At 36.0% G+C, this 26,388-nt stretch overlaps 4 protein-coding genes and 1 long non-coding RNA gene across 7 annotated transcripts; 2 read left to right on the forward strand and 3 right to left on the reverse strand.

The window, feature by feature from the left end:
* LOC104743423 lies at positions 6,800 to 9,480 on the reverse strand. Its single transcript, XM_010464510.1, has 3 exons — positions 8,640 to 9,480; positions 7,955 to 8,560; positions 6,800 to 7,752 (listed from the first exon to the last, which is right to left on the reverse strand). The coding sequence occupies exons 1-3, from the start codon at positions 9,478 to 9,480 to the stop codon at positions 6,800 to 6,802; spliced, it is 2,400 nt and encodes a 799-aa protein (XP_010462812.1).
* On the reverse strand, positions 12,085 to 12,623 carry LOC109128860 (putative F-box protein At1g20800). Its single transcript, XM_019235984.1, has one exon. It carries the CDS (start codon positions 12,621 to 12,623, stop codon positions 12,120 to 12,122), a length of 504 nt encoding a protein of 167 aa, XP_019091529.1. The 3' UTR covers positions 12,085 to 12,119.
* On the reverse strand, positions 15,981 to 16,551 carry LOC109128867. Its single transcript, XR_002035149.1, has 3 exons — positions 16,457 to 16,551; positions 16,213 to 16,295; positions 15,981 to 16,112 (listed from the first exon to the last, which is right to left on the reverse strand). It is a non-coding gene; the product is annotated as an uncharacterized LOC109128867 (long non-coding RNA).
* LOC104740774 (peptidyl-prolyl cis-trans isomerase FKBP18, chloroplastic) lies at positions 18,319 to 19,968 on the forward strand. 2 transcript variants are annotated; one of them, XM_010461467.1, is made up of 6 exons: positions 18,319 to 18,661; positions 18,910 to 18,980; positions 19,084 to 19,170; positions 19,264 to 19,413; positions 19,499 to 19,558; positions 19,683 to 19,968. In XM_010461467.1, the coding sequence occupies exons 1-6, from the start codon at positions 18,403 to 18,405 to the stop codon at positions 19,743 to 19,745; spliced, it is 690 nt and encodes a 229-aa protein (XP_010459769.1). In that variant the 5' UTR covers positions 18,319 to 18,402; the 3' UTR covers positions 19,746 to 19,968. The 2 variants fall into 2 exon arrangements, with proteins under 2 accessions (XP_010459769.1, XP_010459770.1); XM_010461468.2 differs by having other exon boundaries at positions 19,499 to 19,587; positions 19,683 to 19,795.
* Positions 20,196 to 21,531, forward strand: LOC104740775 (outer envelope pore protein 21A, chloroplastic). 2 transcript variants are annotated; one of them, XM_010461469.1, is made up of 5 exons: positions 20,196 to 20,342; positions 20,710 to 20,802; positions 20,887 to 21,039; positions 21,117 to 21,215; positions 21,308 to 21,531. In XM_010461469.1, the coding sequence occupies exons 1-5, from the start codon at positions 20,250 to 20,252 to the stop codon at positions 21,389 to 21,391; spliced, it is 522 nt and encodes a 173-aa protein (XP_010459771.1). In that variant the 5' UTR covers positions 20,196 to 20,249; the 3' UTR covers positions 21,392 to 21,531. The 2 variants fall into 2 exon arrangements, with proteins under 2 accessions (XP_010459771.1, XP_010459772.1); XM_010461470.1 differs by having other exon boundaries at positions 20,710 to 20,784.

Raw genomic sequence — 26,388 nt, forward strand, 5'->3', positions numbered from 1 at the left:
AAAAAAAAGGTCAAAATGAAATATTATGAAATCCTGAATATTATTTTTGCCTTTTTTAACAAAATGAGTCAATGACTATAAGTTTTCTGAATATACAACGTATCAAGCTCCTCGAAAAAAGGAAATACTATATACAATGCAGAAACGCCTACATTCATTCATTAACATTTTCAAACTTTGTTTTTGTCAAACATTTTCAAACTTGAAAGTATACTCAGAATTTATATAAATTCTTGGAATTCAAATAGATTAGATATTGTAATAAAGTTATAAAAAAATGGTATCCATATAAAACTTATTGGAAACTAATCAGCTAGTTCCGTGCTTACTAAAAAGTTCAAAAGATCAAAGACTATTTTAAACTTTTCCAAAAAATATGCTTAGATAAGAAGGATCATTAAACATGATGTATTAATAACCCAAAGATTCAAGTGAAGGTTTCTCAAAGAAATATAAAAAAATTATTTTTATTACAGATTTTCTTTTTTTATTTATTTTTAATATCTGTTCCACTAAATTAGTGACACTTGTCTCATTTCTTTTGAGAATCCTTTCTCAAGTTGCCTAAAGAAGAATCGTTTCTCTTCCTTTTCTCTTCTCTCTCTTCTTTTTATTATTTTTTTAATAAGAATATTTGTATGAATAACCACTGATAGCCATGGTCTAAGTAAGTGGAGCAAAGTGTCTCAGGGCGATACCACAATTCAACTAAGGGGCTATTGGAGATGTGATTTCTAAATTCATATAGAATTGTAAATAATAGAAATCAAAATATATAGATTTTGAAATAACATGTTTTATCCTTGGATTTGAATCTTTTTATTTTACACTTTCAAATCCATTCAAATCCATTTAAAACATAATGTGGATTTTGAAATCCAAAAACAAATTATTAAATGAATAACATGAGATTTTAACAAGTATTTATGAATCATATAACCAATAACACATAATTTTGATAAGTATTTTAGAATCAATGATTGAATAACACATGATTTTTGTTTGGATTTCAAAATTCATTAAAATCATAGAACCAATAACCCCACCTGATTCTTTGTGATGTATTTGTAAGTATATAGAGATTATCAACACAGTACAATTTCTCTAGATATTAAAATTAGCAACTTATGTCTCAGTAATTGTTTTCTGTTCATTTGATATAGGGTGACAAAATTGAAACAACGATTACTGAAGATCTGTTTGAAACTTTCGATAATCAGATTGAAGAAAATGATTGGAAAATATTTTCAAGTTTTTCTGTCTATTACAATGATAGACGTCTTAAGCACACTGATAATGATTACAGGATCATGTTCACCAATGAAACCATCGTTGAGAATTCAGCAATGATTTCCAATAATCACATTTTTGATTTCGATAGGCTTGATAGAAGTTTCGAAGGATATCATGCTGTGAGAAATCTTCCATTAGGTAAGTTTTTTATATATAATCGTTTCTGTACATTCTTAAATTTTATTCACTTTGTGTAATTAATAATCTAATAAAAAGATTTGTTTATTTATCAGACATAATGGGTGAAGTCGTGAATGTCGAACCTCTCAGTCATGTACATGATCCAAATGTGGAGGTTCCACATGAGATGATTAGGAACTTACGATTTTCTCTAAGAGATTTGAGGTTTGTAACATTCCCACTGAATTTGCGCATATATATTTCAAGATGTGCTTAAATTAATTACATATTGAAGGCATGTTTTTGTGTAAACTATAGTGGTCTTCATATACAATGTGTGGCATATAATGACTTGGCCGATTTCTTTACCAACAATTGGTTTGCAACAGGATGCTATCATGTTGTTGCAGTCCTGCAGTTTTGGCATGTCAAATACCAAAGTGGAGGTATTTTAATATAACTTTATGATTAATGTTACGGTACATTAGTATTTAGAGGAATATTTTATGGTAAATCGGCCGAATGTTTATAATACAAGTTCTAATGTTATTGTACATTAGTATTTAGAGGTATATTTGATGGTAAGCGCCGAATTTTTATAAAACTATTGTAATCTTTTAAGTTTTATATATGTATTGTTTTAATAGGTGAAAGAATGGAATTGTATTCTACACCATGGGTTTCAAAGATTCATTTTGATCCACCAGTTGTAAAGGTCAAAGATTTGAAGAGGAGGTAATACCTATAATTTCATTAATGATATATATGACAAAAAAAAATGAAAGAAAAAGTGACCAAGGTTCTGAAGATGGCGAAAGTGATTGAGAGAAGTTTGGTTTTTAACATTCAATAAGACACATTGTGTGTCCTCCTGTTTAAGTTTTAAGATTTTTGAAGGTTTCAATTTTTATTTCAAGATTTTAGTTTGCATTTTAAGGTTTGTGTTGTAAGAGATATTACGTTTTATTTGAAGTGATTTTCAGATTTAAGATTTCTTCTTTTTAAAGTTAATTTACTTTAAGAACACTGACCTAATAAACATGCTTATGAACACAAAGCATAACACAACTGAATTAACCATAAAAAATAAGAAAGTGACTTGAATATAGGTTACAACTTACGTTTTTGATAGCAGTAGGTTGCATATATCCACGCTAGCAGTCAAAGCACCAAACAGACATATTATTTTCTGCAAATGTATACATGTTTAAAAGGATCATATAATTTGCAACCGAAAGAGACATAGTTGCATGCAAAGCTAAATTTGTATATATTATGATTATACAATAAGAGAACTACAATTTAATCAAGCTGTAGGGATTGAAATTATAATTTCACAACAGCTCATAATCGTGAAAATTAGGAATCTGACAGATTTCGAATTGAAAATTTTAAACGATAGCTACATATTGTAGGGACGATTAGTAATGAACAACTTTAAACAAATTTATATTTGTTACATGGGTAAGAATCTAACTAAAGCTAATTACCGATTATGAAAATTCTATAAACTGACCTCTATCTTAAATTCCAACTGGTTTCTCTCCTGATCCAGCATCAACGGATTGATTCGCTTGCATCAATTATGTCTGATTTTTTGGAAAACAAATCAAAGATTTGAAAACTGAAAGAATTTGTTGTTATCGCAGTGAGCAGACGAAGAGATCGAGTTTCATCGTTTTCGGATTCTGCGGCTGAAGAAAATATATATATATATATATATATATATATAATTTTTTAGGGTTTTCAACCGTAGGTCGTGGACTGGGCCGTTTACATTGGATCTTAGTCAATATTAATTGTAGTGTATTCTCTAACTTGATAATTTTCTTAATGGATCGTTAATGGGCCGTTAAAAGTTATTTGGGATCACAATGAAAACATATAATTATTCACTTTTACATTGCTAATTTAATTAATAGGGATGTTCTACTTTGGGTCAAAAAATTAGTTATGATGACAATAATACTAATTAACCTCTTACACTTAATTACATTACATGTTAATTCTAATTTATATATAGTCCAACATATCATACTTTATCTCTATATTTTAAAAATAAACCAATTACTATTAGTATTATAATATGATTCAAATTACACTATATGATCAAAGGTCAATTAAAATCCAAGGTGCACTCAACCACGATCTAGTGGTGTCGTCGTAGCACTTTAGGGTCGAATCCACAGAGACCAAACTATGCACTATAAAATTGTGAAGATCAGATCTAGCTAAGGCAAAAGAGAATTTGCGTGACAAGTAATTATCAAAACAGGAAAAATAAAAGAGTGTTTAAATTCAGAAAAAAGTATTGGGTGTTGGGAGTCTATTAGGAATTATGATCACTAACTCAGATGATAGATTGGGATATCATTAGATACCGTTCTTGAACTCAAATATCGAATGTAAAACTAACCTACTGTCGCAGCATTAGTTATCTATGCAAGGAATTGATTAAACTTTAAACCGTCGTTTGAATCTAGCAATCCTAGCAAACAATAAGTTCAAGTTTGATTTTGTTCACAAGGTGCCTTAACTTCAACTTTCGTTGGCTAAGGATCACCTTGCTCACCTATGCTCTTTTCAAGCAATTCAACAACACTTTTGATGCCTAGATGAATTAAACCTACAATCATAAACTAGGTAGCTAATCTAGTTTAAGCATTAAGAACAACAATAGAGGAAGAACACAATAGATCAATCCCAAATCTAGCAACCTAAGTTCAGAGAATCATGAAACCCCTTTTGAAACCCGAAACCCAACAGAGAGACTACTCAAACATCGAACAACAGCAACCACAAATCAAATCTGAAGAAAACATGTTTGAGTTGCAAAGAGAGATAAAATGGTTCAAAATTCTTCTTCAAAGTGTCAAGAAGGATTAGAGATCTTCTCTCCCAGCTCTCAATACAAAATAGTCTCAGAAAAATAAAGCTTGGAGGTCGAGCCTCTAACTTAAATATCAAAATAAAACCCTAAAAGTCGGTTTAAAACAAAAGGAAAATTGAGTCGGGTACGGGATTGGTCGATCCCGAATGCGGATCAGCCGATCCTGGATGCTTTATCTGTGTTTTCTTCATCTGCTTGCTATTTCAATAAGTCTTCACCAAATTGGCTTCAGATGCTTGTCTTCATCCCCAAAACACTTAGTTTCCTTCCAAAGTAGCCTAGAACCTGTACAGACTCTCAAAAGTCTAAAAGGACTCTAAAAGCACACTTGGACCTAATAAAAGACTCAAAACAAACTTAAAAACTATGGTTAAAACCCTATAAAATACAGACACATCAATTCCTCCGGACTTAAATCTTTGCTTGTCCTCAAGCAAGAACAGACAAAAACTCAGGAACAGAGAAACGGTTTGAAAGTGGAAACTCACATATTCTTGGGAACGNTTTTGAAACCCGAAACCCAACAGAGAGACTACTCAAACATCGAACAACAGCAACCACAAATCAAATCTGAAGAAAACATGTTTGAGTTGCAAAGAGAGATAAAATGGTTCAAAATTCTTCTTCAAAGTGTCAAGAAGGATTAGAGATCTTCTCTCCCAGCTCTCAATACAAAATAGTCTCAGAAAAATAAAGCGTGGAGGTCGAGCCTCTAACTTAAATATCAAAATAAAACCCTAAAAGTCGGTTTAAAACAAAAGGAAAATTGAGTCGGGTACGGGATTGGTCGATCCCGAATGCGGATCAGCCGATCCTGGATGCTTTATCTGTGTTTTCTTCATCTGCTTGCTATTTCAATAAGTCTTCACCAAATTGGCTTCAGATGCTTGTCTTCATCCCCAAAACACTTAGTTTCCTTCCAAAGTAGCCTAGAACCTGTACAGACTCTCAAAAGTCTAAAAGGACTCTAAAAGCACACTTGGACCTAATAAAAGACTCAAAACAAACTTAAAAACTATGGTTAAAACCCTATAAAATACAGACACATCAATTCCTCCGGACTTAAATCTTTGCTTGTCCTCAAGCAAGAACAGACAAAAACTCAGGAACAGAGAAACGGTTTGAAAGTGGAAACTCACATATTCTTGGGAACGTCTTCTTTGCACTCTTCATCAAATCAAATTAAGAACTACTTTTTGTACTCTTCCCATGATCAGAATCAACACTCCCTACTCTGAACTCCACAACCTTAAAGAACCTTCAATATCCCCGTAGTTGTCTCTCTATATCAGATTAGTGAAAATGTGTGGTCTCACCGAGGGAATATCGATTACTGAACTTATTGACTCCTTAACCTTTTAATGCCCAAGAATTCCTTCATATGCTCCCTTTCCTCTCTCTTTTCTCACTTTAAAGGATCGATTTTTTCCTAATTTTCTAGGGTATCATTGTATTCTTTTTTATCAATCCTTTGCACTTTTCTTGTGGACAGGTTTCCATGAATTCCGAAGGATGCATGGGTTTACGCACAACCCTCGGCTCACTTCTTTGCTACCTATATCCTCTTATTCTTCTCTTTTCTTTCTTTTTTCTGTTTTTTTTTATGAGTATCGAAGGGAAGAGAGAGGGGATGCATACTTTGTGAGGAGATGCATGTCTTGTAAGGCTTAAGGGAGGAGTCTTGTTTGATATATACCAAGTCCCAATGCAAGAAATTAAATCCGGTTAAGTCCTGTCAAAGCTAGAGACAACTGTGGATCAACTTAATGTCCTATTCGGTGAGGGTCTTTTGGGGCGTGTTGAGTCTGCTCATGCTCATTCCAAGCTTCATTCTAAAATCGAAAGTACTAAAGCAATCATAAGAGTATTAGTTCAAAGCAAAAGATTCCCAGAAATGATCATAGTTCCCCAACATTTTTGACTCAATAAAAATAAAAAAATGATTCAAAGACTCTAAAAATTAAAGGGAAACAACCAAAGAAAACGAAATTAGTAACTTGGAGACATCCCTACCCGGATTTACTTCACACCGTCCCGGTGCGAAAGCAAAACCAAGAAAAGAACGAATCCCACAAAGAAAACAAGAAAAAATGAAAAAGAAAAAATAAGGACAAGAAACAAAAACCGGTGATCTCGCATCTGGTGTTGGAGTGGTGTTGGTAAGGGTGGGGACCGATCGGTCTCAGGGTGGGATCGACCGATCTGCAACATTATTGAACTTAGAGACACCCGCAGAAAACCACCGGGATCGATCGATCTTTAAGGAGGTCTGATCAATCCTAAGCTCCTGGAACATAAAAAGTTTCGCATCTTCTGCGTTATGTACCTGTTCCTGAATATACTTAACACCGGATGTGATTTCACCGTAATAAATCCTAGAAACAAAACCAAAATCCTAAGACAACTAAAAATAAAAGGGTAAGCCAGCACAAACCCCATGGGTTGCCTCCCATAAGCGCTTGTTTAAGGTCTATAGCTTGACCATGGTTTCAAGTGTCAAGTGATGGGAGGATGAGAACTCATATCAGAACAAGCTCTCCAATTCGTCAACTTAAGCTCCAAAATCTTTTTCAGCATACCATCCACTGCTTCTTGGCCTTTCTCTTTAAACTCCGGAGTGAGGATGACTTTAACTTTAGAGAAAGACCGAGATATTCCTTTACACTTCACCTTGTACTCAATGGTGTCTCTAGCATATTTATGGGGTACCAAGGTTATGTGAAGATCTGGTATTACTCTCTCTATCTTCGGTTTGTCTCTCTTCTTAACCTTCTTAGACCTCTTCTCAGGAGAATGAATGTCTCCATCCAGGATTTCGTCGACCTCATTCTTATCACCATTCTCTCCCATTATCATGACATCCACCTTGTTCTCATGTTCTACAACTAGAAAAGAGCCATGTCGTATAGCTTCATTTGCAATGATTGCGTTGTAGAAGACCTTATCATCAATGTTAGAGAAATTTATCCTCTTATTAGGCAAGTCAACAACTGCTCCCACTGTTGCTAAGAAAGGTCTCCCAAGAATCAAAGGTATTTCAGAACCCTCGCTCATTTCCACAACATGAAAATCTGTAGCAACCAAGCAACGCCCAACTTGAACATCTAAATTATTAATGAAGCCTTGTGGAGTCGTGCTGACAGCATTTGCAAACTTTAGAGAGACCTTAGAAGCCTTCATATCATCAATTCTCAACCTCTCTGCAACAACCTTCGACATTACGTTCGCACTGGATCCAGTGTCACAAAGGGAATCCTCAAAGTTCACTCCTAATATGGAGCATGGAACAACAAATTTTCCTGGATCTTCTAACTTGGGTAGTCTTTTCAAAGATGGAGCATGAATGTTCTTCTCTAGAGCCAAAAGCGCTTTAACCTCCACCAAATCCTTTTCTTCAATCACAACATCATTGTAAACTTTCTTAAACAAAGAGATATGCTTTACTGCCTCTGTAAAGGGAATGTCAGCGATGAACTCACTTATAGCTTCTTTGTACTGATTATACTTCTTTTCATCCAGAGGTTTCTTCACATGTCTTCTTGGAAAAGGAATTTGTGGCCATAGGGTTTTGGTTCCACAAGAAGTGACTCCCTAGCATCTGCATCAAGAACAACTGAGTTGGGTTTTCCCGTACCTACAACAGGGACTGACCGGTCTGGACATAGATCGACCGATCTGAAACTTTCTGAGACAGGTTATATGTTATTGATGGGATTGACTGATCTATAGGGGGATTGGTCGATCCAAATTCTCTGGAGATCATACTCGAATTATCAGAATGGATGGGACTGGCCGGTCTAGGCTCAAGACTGATCGATCCTGTCTCTGAGGAAGCCAAACGTGAGTTGATCACAACACAACTCAACCCATCTTCGATTCCACCATGGAGTGTTATAACATTGCATGACTCTTTGTTCTTAGAGCTAGAAGAAATAGCAGAGACTCTCTTATCAATAGAATCAACACGTGAACTCAACCTCTCAAATTTCCTGTTCAAATCATTGTACATGCTATCAATCTTGGCATTAATATCAGCAGAACTTTTCTTATGGCCGTCCAGTAGTGCTTGCATCATCAATTCGAGTTTGTTATCTTGTGAAACTGCAGATGGAGCGTGGTATCCTTGGACATTTGAGCTATTAAATCCAGCACCCTTGTTCTGAAATCCTTGCGGGAAGTTACCTTGTTGACTATGTGGAGGATACACTTGATCTTGAGGATTCTCGACATTGGTACTAAGAGAGATTAGGATGATTTCTATAATTCTGATTAAACACATGATTCTGATAGTTCTTTTTTCCTCCTACATAAGTCAACTCCTTTGTCCCCTCAAAACCTGAATTTACTCCAACTTGCTGATACACACCCGTATGCCCGTCGCACATGTTGACAACTTGTTGATCTCTCTTTAAAAGATGGTCTACCTTGGCAGTGAGACTCTTAATAACATCTGTAGTCACGGAGCCAATAACACGCATAGAACGATCATACTCATGGCTATGATTGCTGTTACTCGCTGCAAGGTTTTCGATCAAGAGGTTTGCTTCAGCAGCACTGTTAGTAGAAAAATCTCCTTTGCTGGCGGTATCGAGTGCCATCTGGTACTTCTGGTCAATTCCTCCATAGAAGATGTTCATAAGATTCTCTTGTGAAAAGCCATGATGAGGACAATCCCTCATATACTCCTTGAATCTCTTCCACGCTTCACAAAAAGACTTTGTACCACCTTGTGAGAAGGTAGTAATCTTGCTCCTTAACATAGCTGATCGTGACTTAGTGTAGAAGTGGTTTAAAAACGCTGCTCTACATTGCTCCCAAGTGGTAAGTGATCCTTGGTCCAAGAGATTTAACCATCTCAAAGCCTTATCTCCTAAGGAGAATTGGAACAAAGTCAACATGAGATAATCATACGGAAGTCCATTAGACCTTGTAGTACTAGCCAATCTCTCAAAAGCTTCAATATGGTCCAGAGGACTTTCTGATGCTAATCCATTAAACACACGATTCTGGACCAAATTGATCAGGCTATGCTTGATCTCATAATCTTGTCTCGCAGGAGCAGGAGGTTGAATCGCAGATCGATTTGCAAACAGCCTATTGTGAGTATCTTCGTCCCTCAAGGTGGTTTGCCGTGCTGGCGGATTGGGTTGGCGAACCTCTTCATTGTCTTCAGCCATCTTATCGGAATCAGCTCTCGCTTTTCGGTTCTCTCGTTCCAATCGTGCTAGCTCTTCGTTTCCTAGTATACACAAATCAGCTTTTTTATGGCTCCTTGTATGCATACACCTGAAACAGAGAAATAAGAACGCAAGAACTAGTTAGTAAATTAAAATTAAATAAACCTTAGACTAAACTCAATTCTAAAATTTCAAAGGCAACGTTTGGTCCCCGGCAACGGCGCCAAATTGATCAAAGGTCAATTAAAATCTAAGGTGCACTCAACCACGATCTAGTGGTGTCGTCGTAGCACTTTAAGGTCGAATCCACAAAGACCAAACTATGCACTCTAAAATTGTGAAGATCAAGTCTAGCTAAGGCAAAAGAGAATTTGTGTGACAAGTAATTATTAAAAAAGGAAAAATAAAAGAGTGTTTAAATTCAGAGAAAAGTATTGGGCGTTGGGAGTCTATTAGGAATTATGATCACTAACTCAGATGATAGATTGGGACAGCATTAGATACCGTTCTTGAACTCAAATCTCGAATGTAAAACTAACCTACTGTCACAACATTAGTTATCTATGCAAGGAATTGATTAAACTCTAAACCGTCGTTTGAATCTAGCAATCCTAGCAAGCAATAAGTTCAAGTTTGATTTTGTTCACAAGGTGCCTTAACTTCAACTTTCGTTGGCTAAGGATCACCTTGCTCATCTATGTTCTTTTCAAGCAATTCAACATCACTTTTGATGCCTAGATGAATTAAACCTACAATCATAAACTAGGTAGCTAACCTAGTTAAAGCATTAAGAACAACAATAGAGGAAGAACACAATAGATCAATCCCAAATCTAGCAACCTAAGTTCAGAGAATCATGAAACCCCTTTCGAAACCTGAAACCCAACAGAGAGACTACTCAGACATCGAACAACAGCAACCACAAATCAAATATGAAGAAAACATGTTTGAGTTGCAAAGAGAAATAAAAGGGTTCAGAATTCTTCTCCAAAGTGTCAAGAAGGATTAGAGATCTTCTCTCCCAGCTCTCAATACAAAATAGTCTCAGAAAAATAAAGCTTATGTCTCTGGAGGCCGAGCCTCTAACTTAAATATCAAAATAAAACCCTAAAAGTCAGTTTAAAACAAAAAAAGGAAAATTGAGTCGGGTACGGGACTGGTCGATCCCGAATGCGGATCAGCCGATCCTGGATGCTTTATCTGTGTTTTCTTCATCTGCTTGCTATTTCGATCAGTTTTCACCAGATTGGCTTCAGATGCTTGTCTTCATCCCAAGTAGCCTAGAACCTGTACAGACTCTCAAAAGATTAAAAGGACTCTAAAAGCACACTTGGACCTAATAAAAGACACAAAACAAACCTAAAAACTATGATTAAAACCCTATAAAATACAGACACATCACTATACAACACTATATTATTTAAGATCCCAAATAATTATAATCATATGACTCAAAAAAAAATATTACCCCACGCTGCCATCGCGGGTCATTATCTAGTTAAACATGTATTGCTATACCTAGCCCTGGGCAAAATACCCAAACCCGAAAATCCGACCCGAACCCTTAAGCCAAGGCAATATAGTCACTAGCAGTACTCGAACCCACTACCTTAAGTATTTATGGGGTGCACTATAACCATTTTGCCACTTTAATATTTGTTGTTATTATTAAAACTTCAAGTATTTATATATTACTAGATGCAGTTGTCCCCACAATCTATAACGTTATTTGAAATTTTAGATATAAAAGGTTATAATTATTTTATACAGACTTAACTACATTATTTGTTTTACATTCTAAATACTAAAATATTGTTTCTAGATATTAAAAAATACAAAGAAGAGAAAGAAAATATATAGAACATTTTCAATAATAAAGATGTTTTCCATAAATTTTCTTCAGTTGGAGAGATATGAATTCGGAAATTCGAGTATTTTGTTAAGCTTAAGATGTAAATAATCAGAACCGAACCTAAATCTGAAATATATTTTGAGTATTAGGTAAAACTCGAACCCAATCCAAATCTGATGGGTGTTTATCCGAAATCCGATCCGAATACTAGAAATACCCGAATGGGTCTAGGATCCTTTTACCAAAATACCCAAAAATCCAAAATACCCGACCCGAACTCGAACGGATACCCGAACGCCCAGGCCTAGCTATACCATAGAGAAATAAACATATACAGTGTATATAATTTGTCGTTAAATAATAACTATTGTATAACCTCTTCATTAACCAAAAAATTAGTCAGTTGATCACCTTGATACGAAATTTGTCTAGTTAACTCTTGTCTTTTGTTTATTCCCTCCACGTCCGTGAAACTTGAAAGAAGACTCATCCATCATCATATTCATACTCAAACTTGTTAGCTAGCCTTTCCAACTATAGTTACTCTCGGCACTTAAATAAAATTAAAACACACAAAAAAATTAGTACAAAAGACAAAGGAAAACATAACTCTTAATTAAACTCCTTTTGTTCTGGCCTCCTCATAATTTTTTAATTTTTTTCGTCTTTTTTATCAATCATCACTTGAACTCTTAATATTAAAAAAAAAAAAAANAAAAAAAAAAAAAAAAAAAAAAAACATAACTCTTAATTAAACTTCTATTACATCAACCAATACGAATTTTGTCTACATGACTCTTCTTCTTTTGTTGATTCTTCTCTTCACGTCTAGGAACTTGGAAGAAGGCTCATCCATCATCATTTTCACTTTTGTTTCTTCTTCGATCATCAATCTTTTTCCAACTCTCTTTTCCTTTTTCTTGAAGAGACTCTCAGCATATGGTGAGATTCCACTTTTCAGGCTCATTATTTTGCTCATAGAGGAGATGTGTTTATCATCAACCATCGCCACGTCGACGTCCACTGACAAAGACGGTTTGGACTGATTAATCTCTCGTTTACCATCGTACCACCGTGGAATCCAACCCATAACTCTCCACTTGTTAGCTCTCAAGTGGTACCCATCAACCATTCCCTCGTCGTAACACTTGTTCCTAAATACAGATTTGAAATACGGATCGTCCGATATATGCGTCTTGATAGATCGATCCGTGCATTGCATCATCGCCAGAGATTTTGGATCGAGTTTGCAGAGAATCTCTTCAAGTAGGTGAAAAGGTAAGCTATCCATGGTTGTTGCTTCTGATCACGTTTCAGTGCGTATATATTTTATAGACGTAAGGATACTTGTTTGGCAAAATAATCCCAATTACAAGTTATAGAAAAGGAAATATTACTAATCGGCTAATGGAAACTATTGACATATATTTTCTCACTATTGACATTTATTTTCTCACTATTGACATATGTATGTATATATTTTTTTTGATACAATAAATTATTTTTACTTTTTTCTTATGAATATATTAACAACAAACCTAATAGAATAACTGAATGAGTTTAATAATATTAAAATTCTGATATAATAAGGAAATTTTATTTATTTTTAAATATATTAACAAATCAATTTCAATCAAATTAGGCTTAATAGCTTATTTTATTAATGAAAATTTTTGAATATATAAACAACTTTTTAATATTATTTTCTTTTTTCGATAGGCTTTAAAACTCTTTTTGTTTTTATCTTCAAATAACTAAATCTCAATTTAAATGTGGCATGTGCCATGTGGTGACATTTTATGTTTTATTTGACACATGTCATGAAATAAGCAATTATGAAAATTAAGTATATATTTTGAGAATTATGTAGAAATTTAAAATTAGATACTCTGATATATCAATATCAAAAACACAACTACCCACAATGTGATTAGGATTATAAACATAAACTCGGCTATTTATTTGGAGATTTTGGATACACGAAGATAAAAGAGTACTTGCAAAAAGCAGCAGGAGGCCCTAGAAGAGAAGGGAGAGAGAGTAACAAAAATGGCGGAGCCGGAAAGTATCAGCTTATTATCTCCGCCACTGGACCCGAAATCTCCTTATTACATCGATCCAGAGTTTACAATGGAAGACAATCTCTCGACGGTTAAACTCAGCATACCCGTGGACAACTACTTCATATGGAAGAGAGAAGCTCTTGAATCCCTTGGAACCAGGAACAAGATCGGGTTTGTAGACGGCAGTGTCGCGAGACCAGACCCTTCATCGCCGCTCTACGACGCATGGAAACAGTGTGACGAGATGGTAAAGTGTTGGATACTGAACTCGGTGAACAGAGGCTTACGATTTACTGTGTGTTTCGCTGAGACGGCGCATAGAGCCTGGAATGATCTCCGGCTCATATTTGCAGCTAGCCCTGAATTGAAGGTCTACGAGATTCGCCGGAGGATCGCAATGATGAGTCAAGACAAAGATTGACTCGCCGTTTTTTTCAGGAAGCTGAATCTTGCTTGGGAGGAGCTGTTCGGGTATGATCCCGTGCCGGAATGTGTTTGCGGTCGTTGCCGCTGCGAGATCTCGAAACAGATCAAAGATGGCAGAGATAGGGAGAGGAAGTTTGGGTTTCTGTATAAGTCGAACAATGACGTGAGTGTCAAGGAAGCTCTTATCTCTGCCCTGAACGAAGATTGGAAGATCCACCAGCTTCGCGGGAATATCACCATGATGAGGCAAAAGGGTCGCTCGCTCGGTGTTTATTTCGAGGAAATGAATAGAGCTTGGCTGGAGCTGTCGGAATATGATCCCTTGCCGGAGGAGTGTGCGTGCGACGGCTGTGGCTGCGAGGTCGCGAAGCGGGCTGTGGCTGCGAGGTCGCGAAGCGGGCTGCAGATGCGAGAGAGGAACAGAAGGTTTTCGGGTTTCTGATGGGTTTGGATGACTCGGAACTAAGAAGTGCAAGAATTTTACGAATCATGCTCATGAAACCTCCTCCAACTTTTAGCCAAGCCTATACTGTGTTACTGAACTGGCCCTGAATACATACATGTCTTGTCTCTTTTGTTTGCTTTCTTAGTTTTTTCTTCTTTTTTTTTTTTTTAATAAAAGGTTTTACAGCTTTTAAAGCTTTTAATGTATTAGAAGATCTCTCCCTCACTGATGGAGAAATACTAGTCCCCGTTCGTTTTCATTTCGATATGCAAGTATTCATCGATCATTCTCTTGCTTTGCCATTTTCTTAGGGGGCAATATATGTTTCAACTCCACCTCTTCTCTTTTATGCAAACCTGGTTTAATGATTGGTGATGTGAATTTTGTTTTCTTTTGTCCACACACCTGCTATTAAAAAAAGTTTGGGAAGTTGAGGCATTCCCAAGTAATCGAAATCAGAGGTTAGAGTGCAAAGTGACGAAGAGGATCGGATAACATTACATAGCTAGTGTTCTGGAGATTGAAGACAGCTTTAAACTGTGGATGACTTTAGTATTTTGTTGCGTAACTAAAGAGAATTACAGGTTTAGTTTCTAAAATATACAACTGAATCCCAAAGTTTACAATTGATCAGGAAGAACCTATGCAAAAATGAAAAGCAAAAGGTTTGGGCACTAAAGTCTAAAACTGTCTATACATGTGTCAGAACAGATATCATCAGGATTTGACTAAAACTCTACATGTGCCAGAACAGATATCATCAGGATTGATACGTTAGAGCATCATTACTATTACTAGCTACGGGTGCAAAGAAAGAAAAAAAGAAAAAAGAAAAAAAGATCTATGCCTGAGACAATGTACATCATTACCTAGATAGGTTTTACTCAAGAATCAGGATTATCAGCTAATACCCCGAATCGATTCCTTAGCACCAACGTCGAGGTTGAGTTTGATGTTGAAGAAGAGGCGGATGCTATAGGCGTAGGCGTAAGCGTAGGCGTATTCAGTTCTGATATAAGAGACTCCAAAACACGTCTTACGTCTGAGATGTGAGGCCTATACATAGAATCTCCATCCAAGCAATCATCGATTAAGTTCTTTAGTCTTGGATTCGTCTCACTTGGAAGCTCAGGCCTTGCTCCCTGATCAACACATGACCACAAATTAGTCAATTATGTCACACAATCAGACTTTATATGTAAGGATCGAGAAAAGCCTTACCCCCAGAACACGTAAGGCTGTATGTCTAGTCGTTATGTTATCCAAAGTCTCATATGGAAGCTTAGCCGTTAAGATAACCCAGAGAACAATTCCGAAACTGTAGACCGCGGATCTGTCACCAAATTCTCTTCTATGCATTGCCTGTACAATTAATACAATGAGTGTTAGAGCCACATAAGATGTTGGATAAAAGATACAATATAAACAACCATAAAACTTACTTCTGGTGCTGTAAATTTTGTCCACCTTCTGATTTTAGGAGTATTCATCTCAGCTAATTGAAAAGCATGAAAGAGAGCTTCCAGTTGGGGAATGATACTTTTCCCAGCCCAAGCCATGTACAGACTAGTAGGCAGATCAACTTTTACAACCTACAAAACAAAGCGAAGACACATTATTAAGGATATGATAAGAAACAAGAGTATAAAAGAGTAGTGTTTCACACTTACATCGTCTATATCCATAAGGATATTTGAAGGGTTGATGTCTTTGTGTATGATCAACTGGCCATGGAGGTACTCAATACCTTTAGAAATTTGAAGTGCTATCTTCAACCTCTGAGACAGAGTCAAGTTTTCATGATTTCTTTGGAGATAATCAAACAAATTGCCACCAGGGATATATTCTGCACTCAGAGACGATTAAAAAAAAATTGAAAATCAGGCATTAAATAAAGACAATCAGATGAAAGGTTATATATGTCTGATTTAAAAAGTTGCTTTGACCTGTAACTATTCCTAAGGTGCCTTCTGCGACATTGCGTGTGTTGGCACCAAGAAACCGTACCAAATGTGGATGCCTAAGTCCACTGAAAAAATTAACAAGTAGTGAGATGCGCCATCTGTAACTACTCTTATAGTGATTACAAGTTATAGTAATTCTCATCTGTCTTATAGTAACTCTCATTGTCAAATATAATAACTAACTATCACATCTATAAACACTTAAGTCAGATGAGTTTTTTTTTACCTAAGAAATTCCTTTCCCCTCCAAAATTCGGTGGGCCCAAAAGATCTGTCTACTTGCAGTTCCTTGAGGACGATTTCTTTACCTTGGTATGTCCCTCGGTAACTGAAAAGATAATAAAAACAGATATATAAGAATCGATACATGTATCAGACAGAACTGAGTCAAAAATGAATCACTCAAAAGACTCACAGATGGGCATGTTCAGGAGAGATTATCTCTCTAATAGCAAGAAGCTCCAGATCAATGTCATTGTCATATTTTGGCTCCTATATTGTAGTAGGTTATTCAGCTTAAATATGAAAACGTACAAGTTGAAACACCAAGACAAAAGAAGATGTCATTACCTTAGTTGTAGGCTGGCTAGTGCATGCACCATTAAGCATTCTCGATATATCGTCAATATGCATGCCATAAAAACCTTCAACAACAAACAGATACAACGAGTAGTGTTGATCACTCGTTGGAAATGTGTCTGCGTTGCGAATCTTCAGATTATTAGCAGAAAACATCGATGAGAGCTGGGGAAAAAGAAAAAAAAACAATTGTAAGTGAAGAAGAAAAGAATGTACGTATGGATGATGAGGCATCTACCTTACTATGACGATCCAGCTCATAACTGCTGGCAAAAGCAACCTTATGGCAGTTGGGTATTTGCTTATCGACAGTTATCTTATGAACTAGATTGTGTGATTGTTCTGCTTCATCCAGAATATCCATATGTACCAATACATCTTCTGGAAGATAGACTTCAGACTCATATCTGAGATATCATGAAACAAGAAAATCATGAGCAATTATATTTATCATTTGTAATATTGTTAAGACGAACTCAGGGTGGCAATATAAAGCACCTAAACTTTAGATAACAATGGTTACACGAAATCTACAAAATTCGCCTGCCGCAACTCGATAAATTCATAATCGTTCCTGATCAAAAACTTTCCCTTTGCAGTCCCAACCATCAAAGAACTTGGAGCTTTAATACTCGAATCAAGACGAAGTACTAAAAATATATATATATATATATATATATATATATATATCAATGTTCAGGAAAGAGCTTTGAGTGTCATGAAACAACAATCTCCAAAGAATTAGACAACGATGTTCACTCACAATTCACGCCAAAGATTCATTCCTAACCGAAACTTTTCCCTTTCCAATCCCACAAGATCTCTAATTTATCCATATGACTGACAAAGATTACGGCTTAATACGCTAATCCCGCAATCTTTTTTTTCTGTAGCAAGAGGAAGCAGTTCAGCTAAGAGGGCATAATAAACAAACAAAGAAAACCTCAAGAGGGAAAAAAAAAACAAAGAAACTCTGAGACTGAGACACCAACTCGCCGGACTAACCATCGCCGTGACCCTTTGACTAAGAACCCTAATCGGGACTGACTCCAGTATCTCTCGAATTGCGTAAGAACTGAATGTTACCTGTTAGGAGGGAATCGAGCGTAATGAGCATCGATTAGTGCCTTCACGCCATCGTACGTCCTCTTCCTCATTCTCCGGGACGAACCCTCGCCTGCACCTTCACGCAAATCCATCAGATTCGACATTTCTCCACCAGCTGCGACCGGAGTTTTGCTCAATCCGGCCCTAACGAAACCACCCAAACGCCAATTTTTGATTTCAAGAACGCGCGAAATTGTTTGATTATTTTTTTGTTGACTCTATGAGGAAGCCTAAAGAAGTATTTATAGCCTAGGGTTACTTCCGTCATTTACCTAGCAAAAGGTTGCAAAGGGGGGGGTAACGAGGTCATTATACATCAAAGTAAGTTACATCGAAACGACTGCGTTTTACCAAATGCATCGTCTTCGTTTCACACATCTCTATCAAGCGTTAGGGGTAAAAAGGTCATTCAGCAAAATTAAGATATGGATATGGTGGTGGTGCTCGCAGCTCGGAGCTGAGTCTCTCTACGCTTCTTCATCATCAATGGCTTCCATTAGTAGTAGTAGCTTACACAGATGGGTATCTAATCAACACCCTCGTCTTCCTCGTACCTGTTCGATCTCGGAAGCAAATCAATCTCAAATCGTCTCCTTTTCGGTTCCCATCTCCAGAAGAGACGCGAGTATTATACTTCTGGGCTCGCTTCCATTGACAAGCTTCTTCGTTTTACCACCAAGCTCTTCGGAAGCTAGAGAGAGACGGAGCAGAAAAGTTATCCCTCTCGAGGAATACTCCACTAGCCGTTAAGTCCCTCGCTCTCTTCTTAGCTCTCGGTTCGTATTCCACACATATTTCTTCACAATTTAGGGTTTAGAATTCGTTCTTTTCGATTCTCGAATCCGCTTAAGTTGAGAACTTAGGGTTCTTTGTTTTTGCCCATGAAGACTCTCTTGCTGAATTGGGGGAAACAGGATGACTTGTATGAGGAGTGTCTAGAGATTGTAAACATATACTGAAGCTTGTTGTTTTTGTTATGCTCTGTTGTTGCAGCTGAAGGGTTGAAATACTATGACATTGAGGAAGGCAAAGGTCCAGTAGCCACACAAGGATCAACTGCTCTGGTACTCTCTCTCTCTCTTATGATTCACATTGTAATCTCTCTACATCGAAGTTGAGTAGACAACCTTGACATTGTGTAATGCACCCTTCTTTTCCACATTTTAGGTGCATTTCGATTGCCGTTACAGAAGCATCACTGCGATTTCTACAAGAGAATCCAAGCTTTTGGCTGGAAATCGTAGTATTGCTCAGGTTTCCTTTTTGTTTTAAACTTTCTGAAAATTCTGCATAGTTTTCTAGTATTCTTCTCTTTGATGATGATGGCTCGCTTTCTCCTGGAAACAGCCTTATGAGTTTAAGGTCGGGTCTACGCCAGGAAAGGAAAGGAAACGTGAGTTCGTTGACAATCCAAACGGGTTGTTCTCTGCACAAGCTTCACCAAAGCCTCCTCCAGCAATGTATTACATAATCGAAGGAATGAAAGTCGGAGGCAAGGTTGATAACAGTGCTCGCTTTCTACTTCTTTTAAACATGTAGGTAAGTAGTGTTCTTGACATCTTTTGTCTTTTTGTTTCTGCAGAGAACAGTGATTGTTCCTCCTGAAGCTGGTTATGGTCAGAGAGGAATGAACGAGATACCGGTGAGAACCTACTACAAATTGTATATGAGGAAAGCTCCGTCTTTTGCAGTAAAAAAAAAAAAACTGATTAGTAATATGTTTTCGGGTTTAAATAGAAAATAAAAAAACATGTATGTTGTTGCAGCCTGGAGCTACATTTGAGTTAAACATAGAGCTGCTTCAGGTGACGCCTCCACAAGAGAAGTGAACACAGATAAGACTAAAGTTTGAAGCTTCAAGCATTGATTTGTCCCACTATTTGTCTAAAGAGATAACAAAGGAAAAAAAAAAAAAAAAGAGAACGATGTAAAGTTTTTGGAGTAGTTTGGTGTCTGGGTTATACACCAAACTCTCTGGTACAGTAATTAACCGGTTTATTTGTTGTTGTACAATTTGATACACGTAATTGTTAAAACCTGCTTGTTGTGAGACTTCGAATGTGGGTTGGTGTGGACATAGAAACCAAACCAAACCAAACCAAACCAAAAATTTCAAATGGTTTGAAATCACAGAACTGATGAAAAAACAAAAAAAAAAACAAATCGAATGTCTAAACCATAATTAATTTGGTTTTCGTTTGACAAGATTTTATTAATCGAACCGAAATCGGTAATAAACCGATGTCGTTGTGGCTTGGGTGGGCAAGTGATAATTATTTTCCGGTGGCTTATTCTTCCCGAGAAAACCAACTGAGAGAAAAAACAAAAAAAAAATGGAGACTTCTCTGAGATATGCAACCAATTCCAGGTCTCTGAAGATTCATGCCAAGGAAAGGTTTCCGGTGAACTCCAAAACTCGCCTACAGGTGAGTATCTCTTCAAATTAGTGGCTGTTATGGAAGGGTTTTAGAGGCTATTCGCTTTGTTCTGTAACGCTCTCTTCAATTTGATTGGGGATATCTTCTTCTTTTGATTTACTTCCCAGATGTGGGGATTATTAAATGCCGCCCAAAAGTTTCTTACTTGAGATTTATAGGTTATGATTTTGAGGGTTTATGTTCTTGCCTCTTAAAAATTACATGTAGTGACTAGTGATGGAGATAGGCTTTAGAGTTTTTACCAGCATATATACCTGTTTAGGCTAAAAGAATAATCGATAGTTCTTTAGAAGATTGAGCAAAGACTGTTTGTGTTCTTACTTGCTTATGTTGGTTTGGTACATTTTGTGATTAGCTTCATGGAGAGCTAGATACAGGAGCTGGAGTGCCAAGTTACTTCTGTGCAATGATTAGACACTTTTTCCCTCAGGTTTTTTTTATCTCAAATGTGTGTTTTTTATTTCCTTCCTTGAGCTCTTTTGAACCTTTTACAAACAACCATTCACGAATGATTGCTTAATGCTTTGTATAGGCTTCAACAAGCCTTGGAGTAGGGTTGCATTATGATAAACGCGAAAAGCTTCGGTGTCTTGTACGTGGGAAAAAGAAGTTTCCTGTGATAACTGATGAGCTTGTAACCTTTAATATCAAAGGAAGATGTGATTTTGACCAGGACTTTCTTCAGGTTTTGCCTCTTTCTTGTTTCATCAGTTATATTTGTTTCTTATTTAGTTAACAATGGACTGAGATTTTGCGTGACAGAGGAACGCTAAAGGAGCTGCTGAATTTGACTGGAACATATGGAAGTTTCAAAAAGATCAGGATTTACGCCTCAGAATTGGCTACGAGATGTTTGAGAAGGTATGCTTTTGAGCTCACCGTTTAACAAAAGAGAAACAATAGCTCTCACTGGATCACTGAACACTAACTGTTTGGCTTTCCCTCTGTTACAGATCCCTTATATGCAGATTAGAGAAAACAATTGGACTTTCAACACGAATTTGAAAGGGAAATGGAATGTGAGGTTTGATCTGTGATGAGTACACATGAACAGAAACACAGAATACTAAGATCACATTTTTCATATTTGTAACATTTTGAGAATTGTATTACGGATAGCAAAAACTCACTTTAATTTAACCAACTGAGAGGAAATTCAGAGATCATACTCTTGCTATTGTCATCTAGGCTCATATAGCTACTTCTATGTCTAATAGAATCCGTATCTAACTAGGTTTGACTAAATGTGTGGTCTTAAAACCCACTAATTGTATGTTCCGCAGAGTTCTCCTTTTACTTTGTGATACTGTTATAGTTAACCGGGATATACATACCAAACCAATCTCAAGCAAACCAAACCAAATAATCTTTCTCTTGTCTGTGCCAACTACGATGCACTTCGTATTCCAAAGTTTCTAAACATGTGTAATGAACGATTCACAACCAAACGTCAGAAATCCTGTCATCTCAGGTCGGTATAGTCTGGTTTGCTTTCACGGTTTTGGTTGACTTTGAGATCGTGATGCTTCTAATATGAGCCTTCAACATCAGCATCAGTATCAAATTGACATAAAATGAGTCCCACACACACACATGTGAAGAAGATCTTGTTCTATAAAGATTTGCTTCTGATGGTCATGAATCAAAAACGATCTTTCGTAACACCCCACAATGACCAAGAAGAATCATTAACAAATTAGTTTTCAAAGTCAACAGTAAATCAAATAAACAGTGACAAAATTCACATAGTTGGCGGTTTTAACTAAACACCACGTGATAATCTATACATATTAAGCCCCAAACAACGGTTTAGTAGAGGCGGCTTTAAATTCCAACATACTAGGGTCTCTATTAATATCTTGTTTTATAGACTATAATTATTTAAATGTTTAGATAAATTTCATTAACTAACAAAAAAAAAATTCCACTATGATTGTGAAATACTCGAAGGCCATCTTGAAAAGTTAGACAACACTGGGAATTGCTAGAGTCATTGTCATAGACTGCGGATGTGGCTTAGAGCAATTTGGTGCCCACAATTGACTGAATTTGGTCAATTCCAATGCATTTTCCTCGAGGCTGTTTTCAAACTTTCAATAAACTAAATTAGTGGAGGAATGAAGTTTCCTCCTCGCTCTGACTATTTTTATATGCTAGTCATTCGAGATGATTATAGACTTACCCATAACCATAATCATTTAGTTGTTTGAAAAAAAGGTTTTGTAAAGTGACCTGTTTAGATGTGATCTTCGTATTTATTATCCCATATTTAACGAGAAAATAATAGAGCATGTGCGGAGAAGAAGGAGTGGGCGGTGCGAAATCAGAAAGTGGAGAGTGCACTCAGAAGAGAAAGAGTCAACCAGAAAATTAACACTAATTATTAATTTCTCCGAGTTACTATATTTGGAAACTCCTGATTCACACGTTTCTCCTCCTTTACTTCTCTTTGGGAAGGTTAACTATAAACCTGTCACTAGTATTAGTTTTTGTATAACCCCTTACGCTTAGTCATTAGTAACTGTAACAGGTTATCAAATACCATCTGTTCTATAAAGTGTCGTACGTTTTAAAGTCTAGTTTTGTGTTGTTATTTCTATGTAAAGATTTTAAAGTAAATTTCAAATTTCTATCTACTAGTTTGGCTTATCAGTTCATTAGAAAACAAAACTTAGATATTGTATTCACAATATATAGTAAAAATTTACATATATGTTTACTATAATATTTTTTAAGCGACACATATAAATTATATTGATCGATGGACTCATTGTTTGTTAATTAGTGTCACGTTTCCATTGCTTCTCTCCTTCCTCCACTTTAAAAAATGTTCTAAATTAAACAATTCAGAAAGAAAAGAAAAAAATGAAATGAAATATATATGAATGAAGAATGATATCTCTAAACTAGCTAAAAAGCCTTTATGATAAATATTGACAAGTGTATCTCCACTTTCTTCACCAATTCGTTGAGTCTCTTACACCTGTTACTGAAGTTAGCTATGTATCATCATCGGACAGAAAGGTTTTAAGACCATTGACAAGAGAGTAACGTATACACGAGGACGACCATATATTTGGCCGATTCTGGTTACTGGTCTCCACATAGTTGATATATCTTGAACATATAATTCAACTCTAGTAATACTAAACTTGGAACAACTACGATACATATATACTAATTACCTTTACCGAAATAAAAACTAGAAACATGTCATTAATAGACCTTGTATATTTGTACGTATATATATAGACCTCGTACATATACAAGACGACACGATCTATATTGTATATCTGTCTATTTGAATGCGAATATTTTGTATAAGAAATTTCCTAACATATATAGAGTGTCGTATTGCAGTTTGAACACAAACAAGCACGCAGTCTTCGTTTTCTTAGGACGGTTGGGCTGACATGTATCAGTTAATATAATCGTGGCATCATTCTAGATTGGCGGAGTTGTTTCCCTTACAAAGTAATGTATGTACCTCAAAAGCAATTCTCCATATTCGGTTGACGAAATCGCTTACAAAACCTGTGATTTAATTAGCATAAATATTTAACTAACTACACTAAAAGTTGCATTTGTTAAATAATTTAATACAGTCTACTTTTATGGTTTACGAATACTAATCAACTAGCATTAACGAATAAGAATCATACTATTTCTCTATAAGCGCAGTCGTCATTAAGTTCTCTCCCACCAAAATCATCAGTTGAACAGATACCTAAAACTATCGAATTAGCAGTTTAACCTACTATAATTAAATCCGTATTAAAAATGTGATTAAATTATAGACCAATAAACGTTGGAAAGTTATTTTTGAGTGCAAAATGTAGGATCTTATTATATGGACGGTTCGAGTTAAATTGGCATCTGCAATACTCTTTCTTTACTAGTGCATCTTTGATCTTCACTAAGACTCTACCTTTTTATTGATTTTTCTTATTTGTTTATTTTTTTTATTTATTTGACATAGCCTTAGTAATTTACAACCATCCATGGAGATTTATTTATTTAACCTTTTTGGTCAAGAGAACATGATATCTTGTGTTTTTGTTGGATTTTAAGCCATGTTTTTGCATAGTTTTGTTGCATTTTCTTTTCATTCTAAGATGTGTTAGAAGCATATGTATCTAGTGTCTCATTTCTCAGGTTCTTGGAGTAATCTCACCACATTTGGAGCATTTGCACTTGTTTTGGTGCAAAGAAGCAAAGAGGAGTGGAATTGGAGAAGTGTGAAGGAATCAGGAAATCACCATCGGCCAAGCTCAATCGGCCGAGCCATGACCGATGGAGCTCAAGAAGGGAAATGACCGGATGTATCAGAGGCAAGCTCAATCGGCCAGACCATGACCGATGGAGCCAATCGGCTAAGCCATGGCCGATGGAGCTCAAGAAGACAAATCAGCGGATGTATCAGCGGCAAGCTCAATCGGCCAAAGTATACCCGGCCATCTCAATCGGCCATCCCAATCGGTCCAAGCTTGCCCGGTTGTCCTAAACCCACACTTGTTTTAGTTTTAATCCGGGTTTGACCCGGTTTGTTTTGGGTTGACCCGGGTCCTCTTATGTTTTCCTATAAATACTCTAACCCTATTAAGGGGAGTTGATATCTTTTGTTTTATATCTTATCTTTTGTTTAGTAGCCACTTAGGGTTCTTAAGATTATTTACTCTTGGTTTGTTGAATGATTGAGTATTTCTAAGTTTTTAATAGCAATTTCTTATTCAAACCTCTTAATCTACAATCTCTTATTATGATTTCACAAAGATCAAACTCTTTCCTTTGTGTGATCATGATGATGAGTGAGTAGATCTTTTAGAACTTTGGGCTTGGTAGATTAGGGAGATAGATGATTGATCTTTGATGCCTAGGGCTTTATTTATGTATTTCCTATCTTGATTAGTGTTAATAATGCTAGATAGCCTTGATCAAGCTTGAATCTAGACATTAGGATTTCCATGCCCATAAGGTGTTTGATGAAATTCCTGAACCAAACTACTCAAGAGCTTTGCATTTCTAGCCAATGGAAATTAATGATTAGGGTGCTTAGTGGTATTTAGACTTGTTTTTAATGTATGCTTACCTTGTGATTGCCTTTGGAAATTGTTGATTCTCACTTGATTAGCATATGAATTTTTATCATGGAAATGAATTGATTTTCTTAAGTATTTTTAGTCATAGGATTGTTCTTGATTGTTGCTTAGATATCTAGGATTGATTAGCTATCTTCCAAGTCAATTACCTTGCCCAAGGTTCACTTCTTTAATTTTGATTTAAATTTGTTATTAGTTATATTCTGTTTCTTTTCATCAATTTGTTTGCTAGTTAAGATTGTTACAACTAAACCAATTCCTTTTGAAAATAGATTAAACAATTTTGTGTATTCTTAGTGAGTTGATTAATGCAGACTGTGGATTGATAATTTTATTGACTCAAATATACTACACCACAACATTTCACCTTTGCACTTTGAATGGACCATGTGACCAAAAAAGAAACTCACATTCGGTCATAGCAAATAAAAATAGGTGATTTCTTCCGTCTATTATAATTATATTAGCTAAAGTTATTCCATTATTTTATCTTAACTTGATTTACTAGCTAATGCAAGATAAATACTTAACTAATTAAGCGTTGTGTTGATTACTTACTCGAGTCATTTCAAAATCCATTTGATGATGATTTTTTTTTTTTTAAATTGTTAAAAGGTTTTATATTGTTTCACAAAAGTATCTTTGTATCTTAGTATTTAAAATTGAGGCTTATAATAAAAACATAGTATACTATGGGTGAAATACTAATAAGTTGTGCTTTTATCATTTATGTCATGTACTGGAGTCAAATGCAAGTACTGATTAAACTGAGCGAAGAACCTTCGGTTAAAGTTAGTTCCCGGACGTACCGTTGTCCAATGACAGAGAAACACAAGTCCACAGTTATTCGGTTACATGCATATTTTAAGTACCAACAATAAATATGGTCAGGCCATGCACTGCAACAAAATTAAGTATCATTAATTTCGTTAATA

The sequence above is a fragment of the Camelina sativa genome, chromosome 14, assembly GCF_000633955.1.
Source record: "Camelina sativa cultivar DH55 chromosome 14, Cs, whole genome shotgun sequence".
NCBI lineage: Eukaryota > Viridiplantae > Streptophyta > Magnoliopsida > Brassicales > Brassicaceae > Camelina > Camelina sativa.

Coding starts and splice junctions, on each gene's coding strand:
- LOC104740774 (XM_010461467.1), top strand. CDS start 18,403: ATGGCTTCCATTAGTAGTAGTAGCTTACACAGATGGGTATCTAATCAA. Junction 18,662..18,909: donor CGAGGAATACTCCACTAGCC/GTTAAGTCCCTC, acceptor CTGTTGTTGCAG/CTGAAGGGTTGAAATACTAT. Junction 19,414..19,498: donor GAATGAAAGTCGGAGGCAAG/GTTGATAACAGT, acceptor TTGTTTCTGCAG/AGAACAGTGATTGTTCCTCC.
- LOC104740775 (XM_010461469.1), top strand. CDS start 20,250: ATGGAGACTTCTCTGAGATATGCAACCAATTCCAGGTCTCTGAAGATT. Junction 20,343..20,709: donor ACTCCAAAACTCGCCTACAG/GTGAGTATCTCT, acceptor TTTTGTGATTAG/CTTCATGGAGAGCTAGATAC. Junction 21,216..21,307: donor GCTACGAGATGTTTGAGAAG/GTATGCTTTTGA, acceptor CCTCTGTTACAG/ATCCCTTATATGCAGATTAG.
- LOC104743423 (XM_010464510.1), bottom strand. CDS start 9,480: ATGGCTGAAGACAATGAAGAGGTTCGCCAACCCAATCCGCCAGCACGG. Junction 8,561..8,639: donor GCAAGTTGGAGTAAATTCAG/GTTTTGAGGGGA, acceptor TCAGAATTATAG/AAATCATCCTAATCTCTCTT. Junction 7,753..7,954: donor GTCGATCTATGTCCAGACCG/GTCAGTCCCTGT, acceptor TTCCCTTTACAG/AGGCAGTAAAGCATATCTCT.
- LOC109128860 (XM_019235984.1), bottom strand. CDS start 12,623: ATGGATAGCTTACCTTTTCACCTACTTGAAGAGATTCTCTGCAAACTC.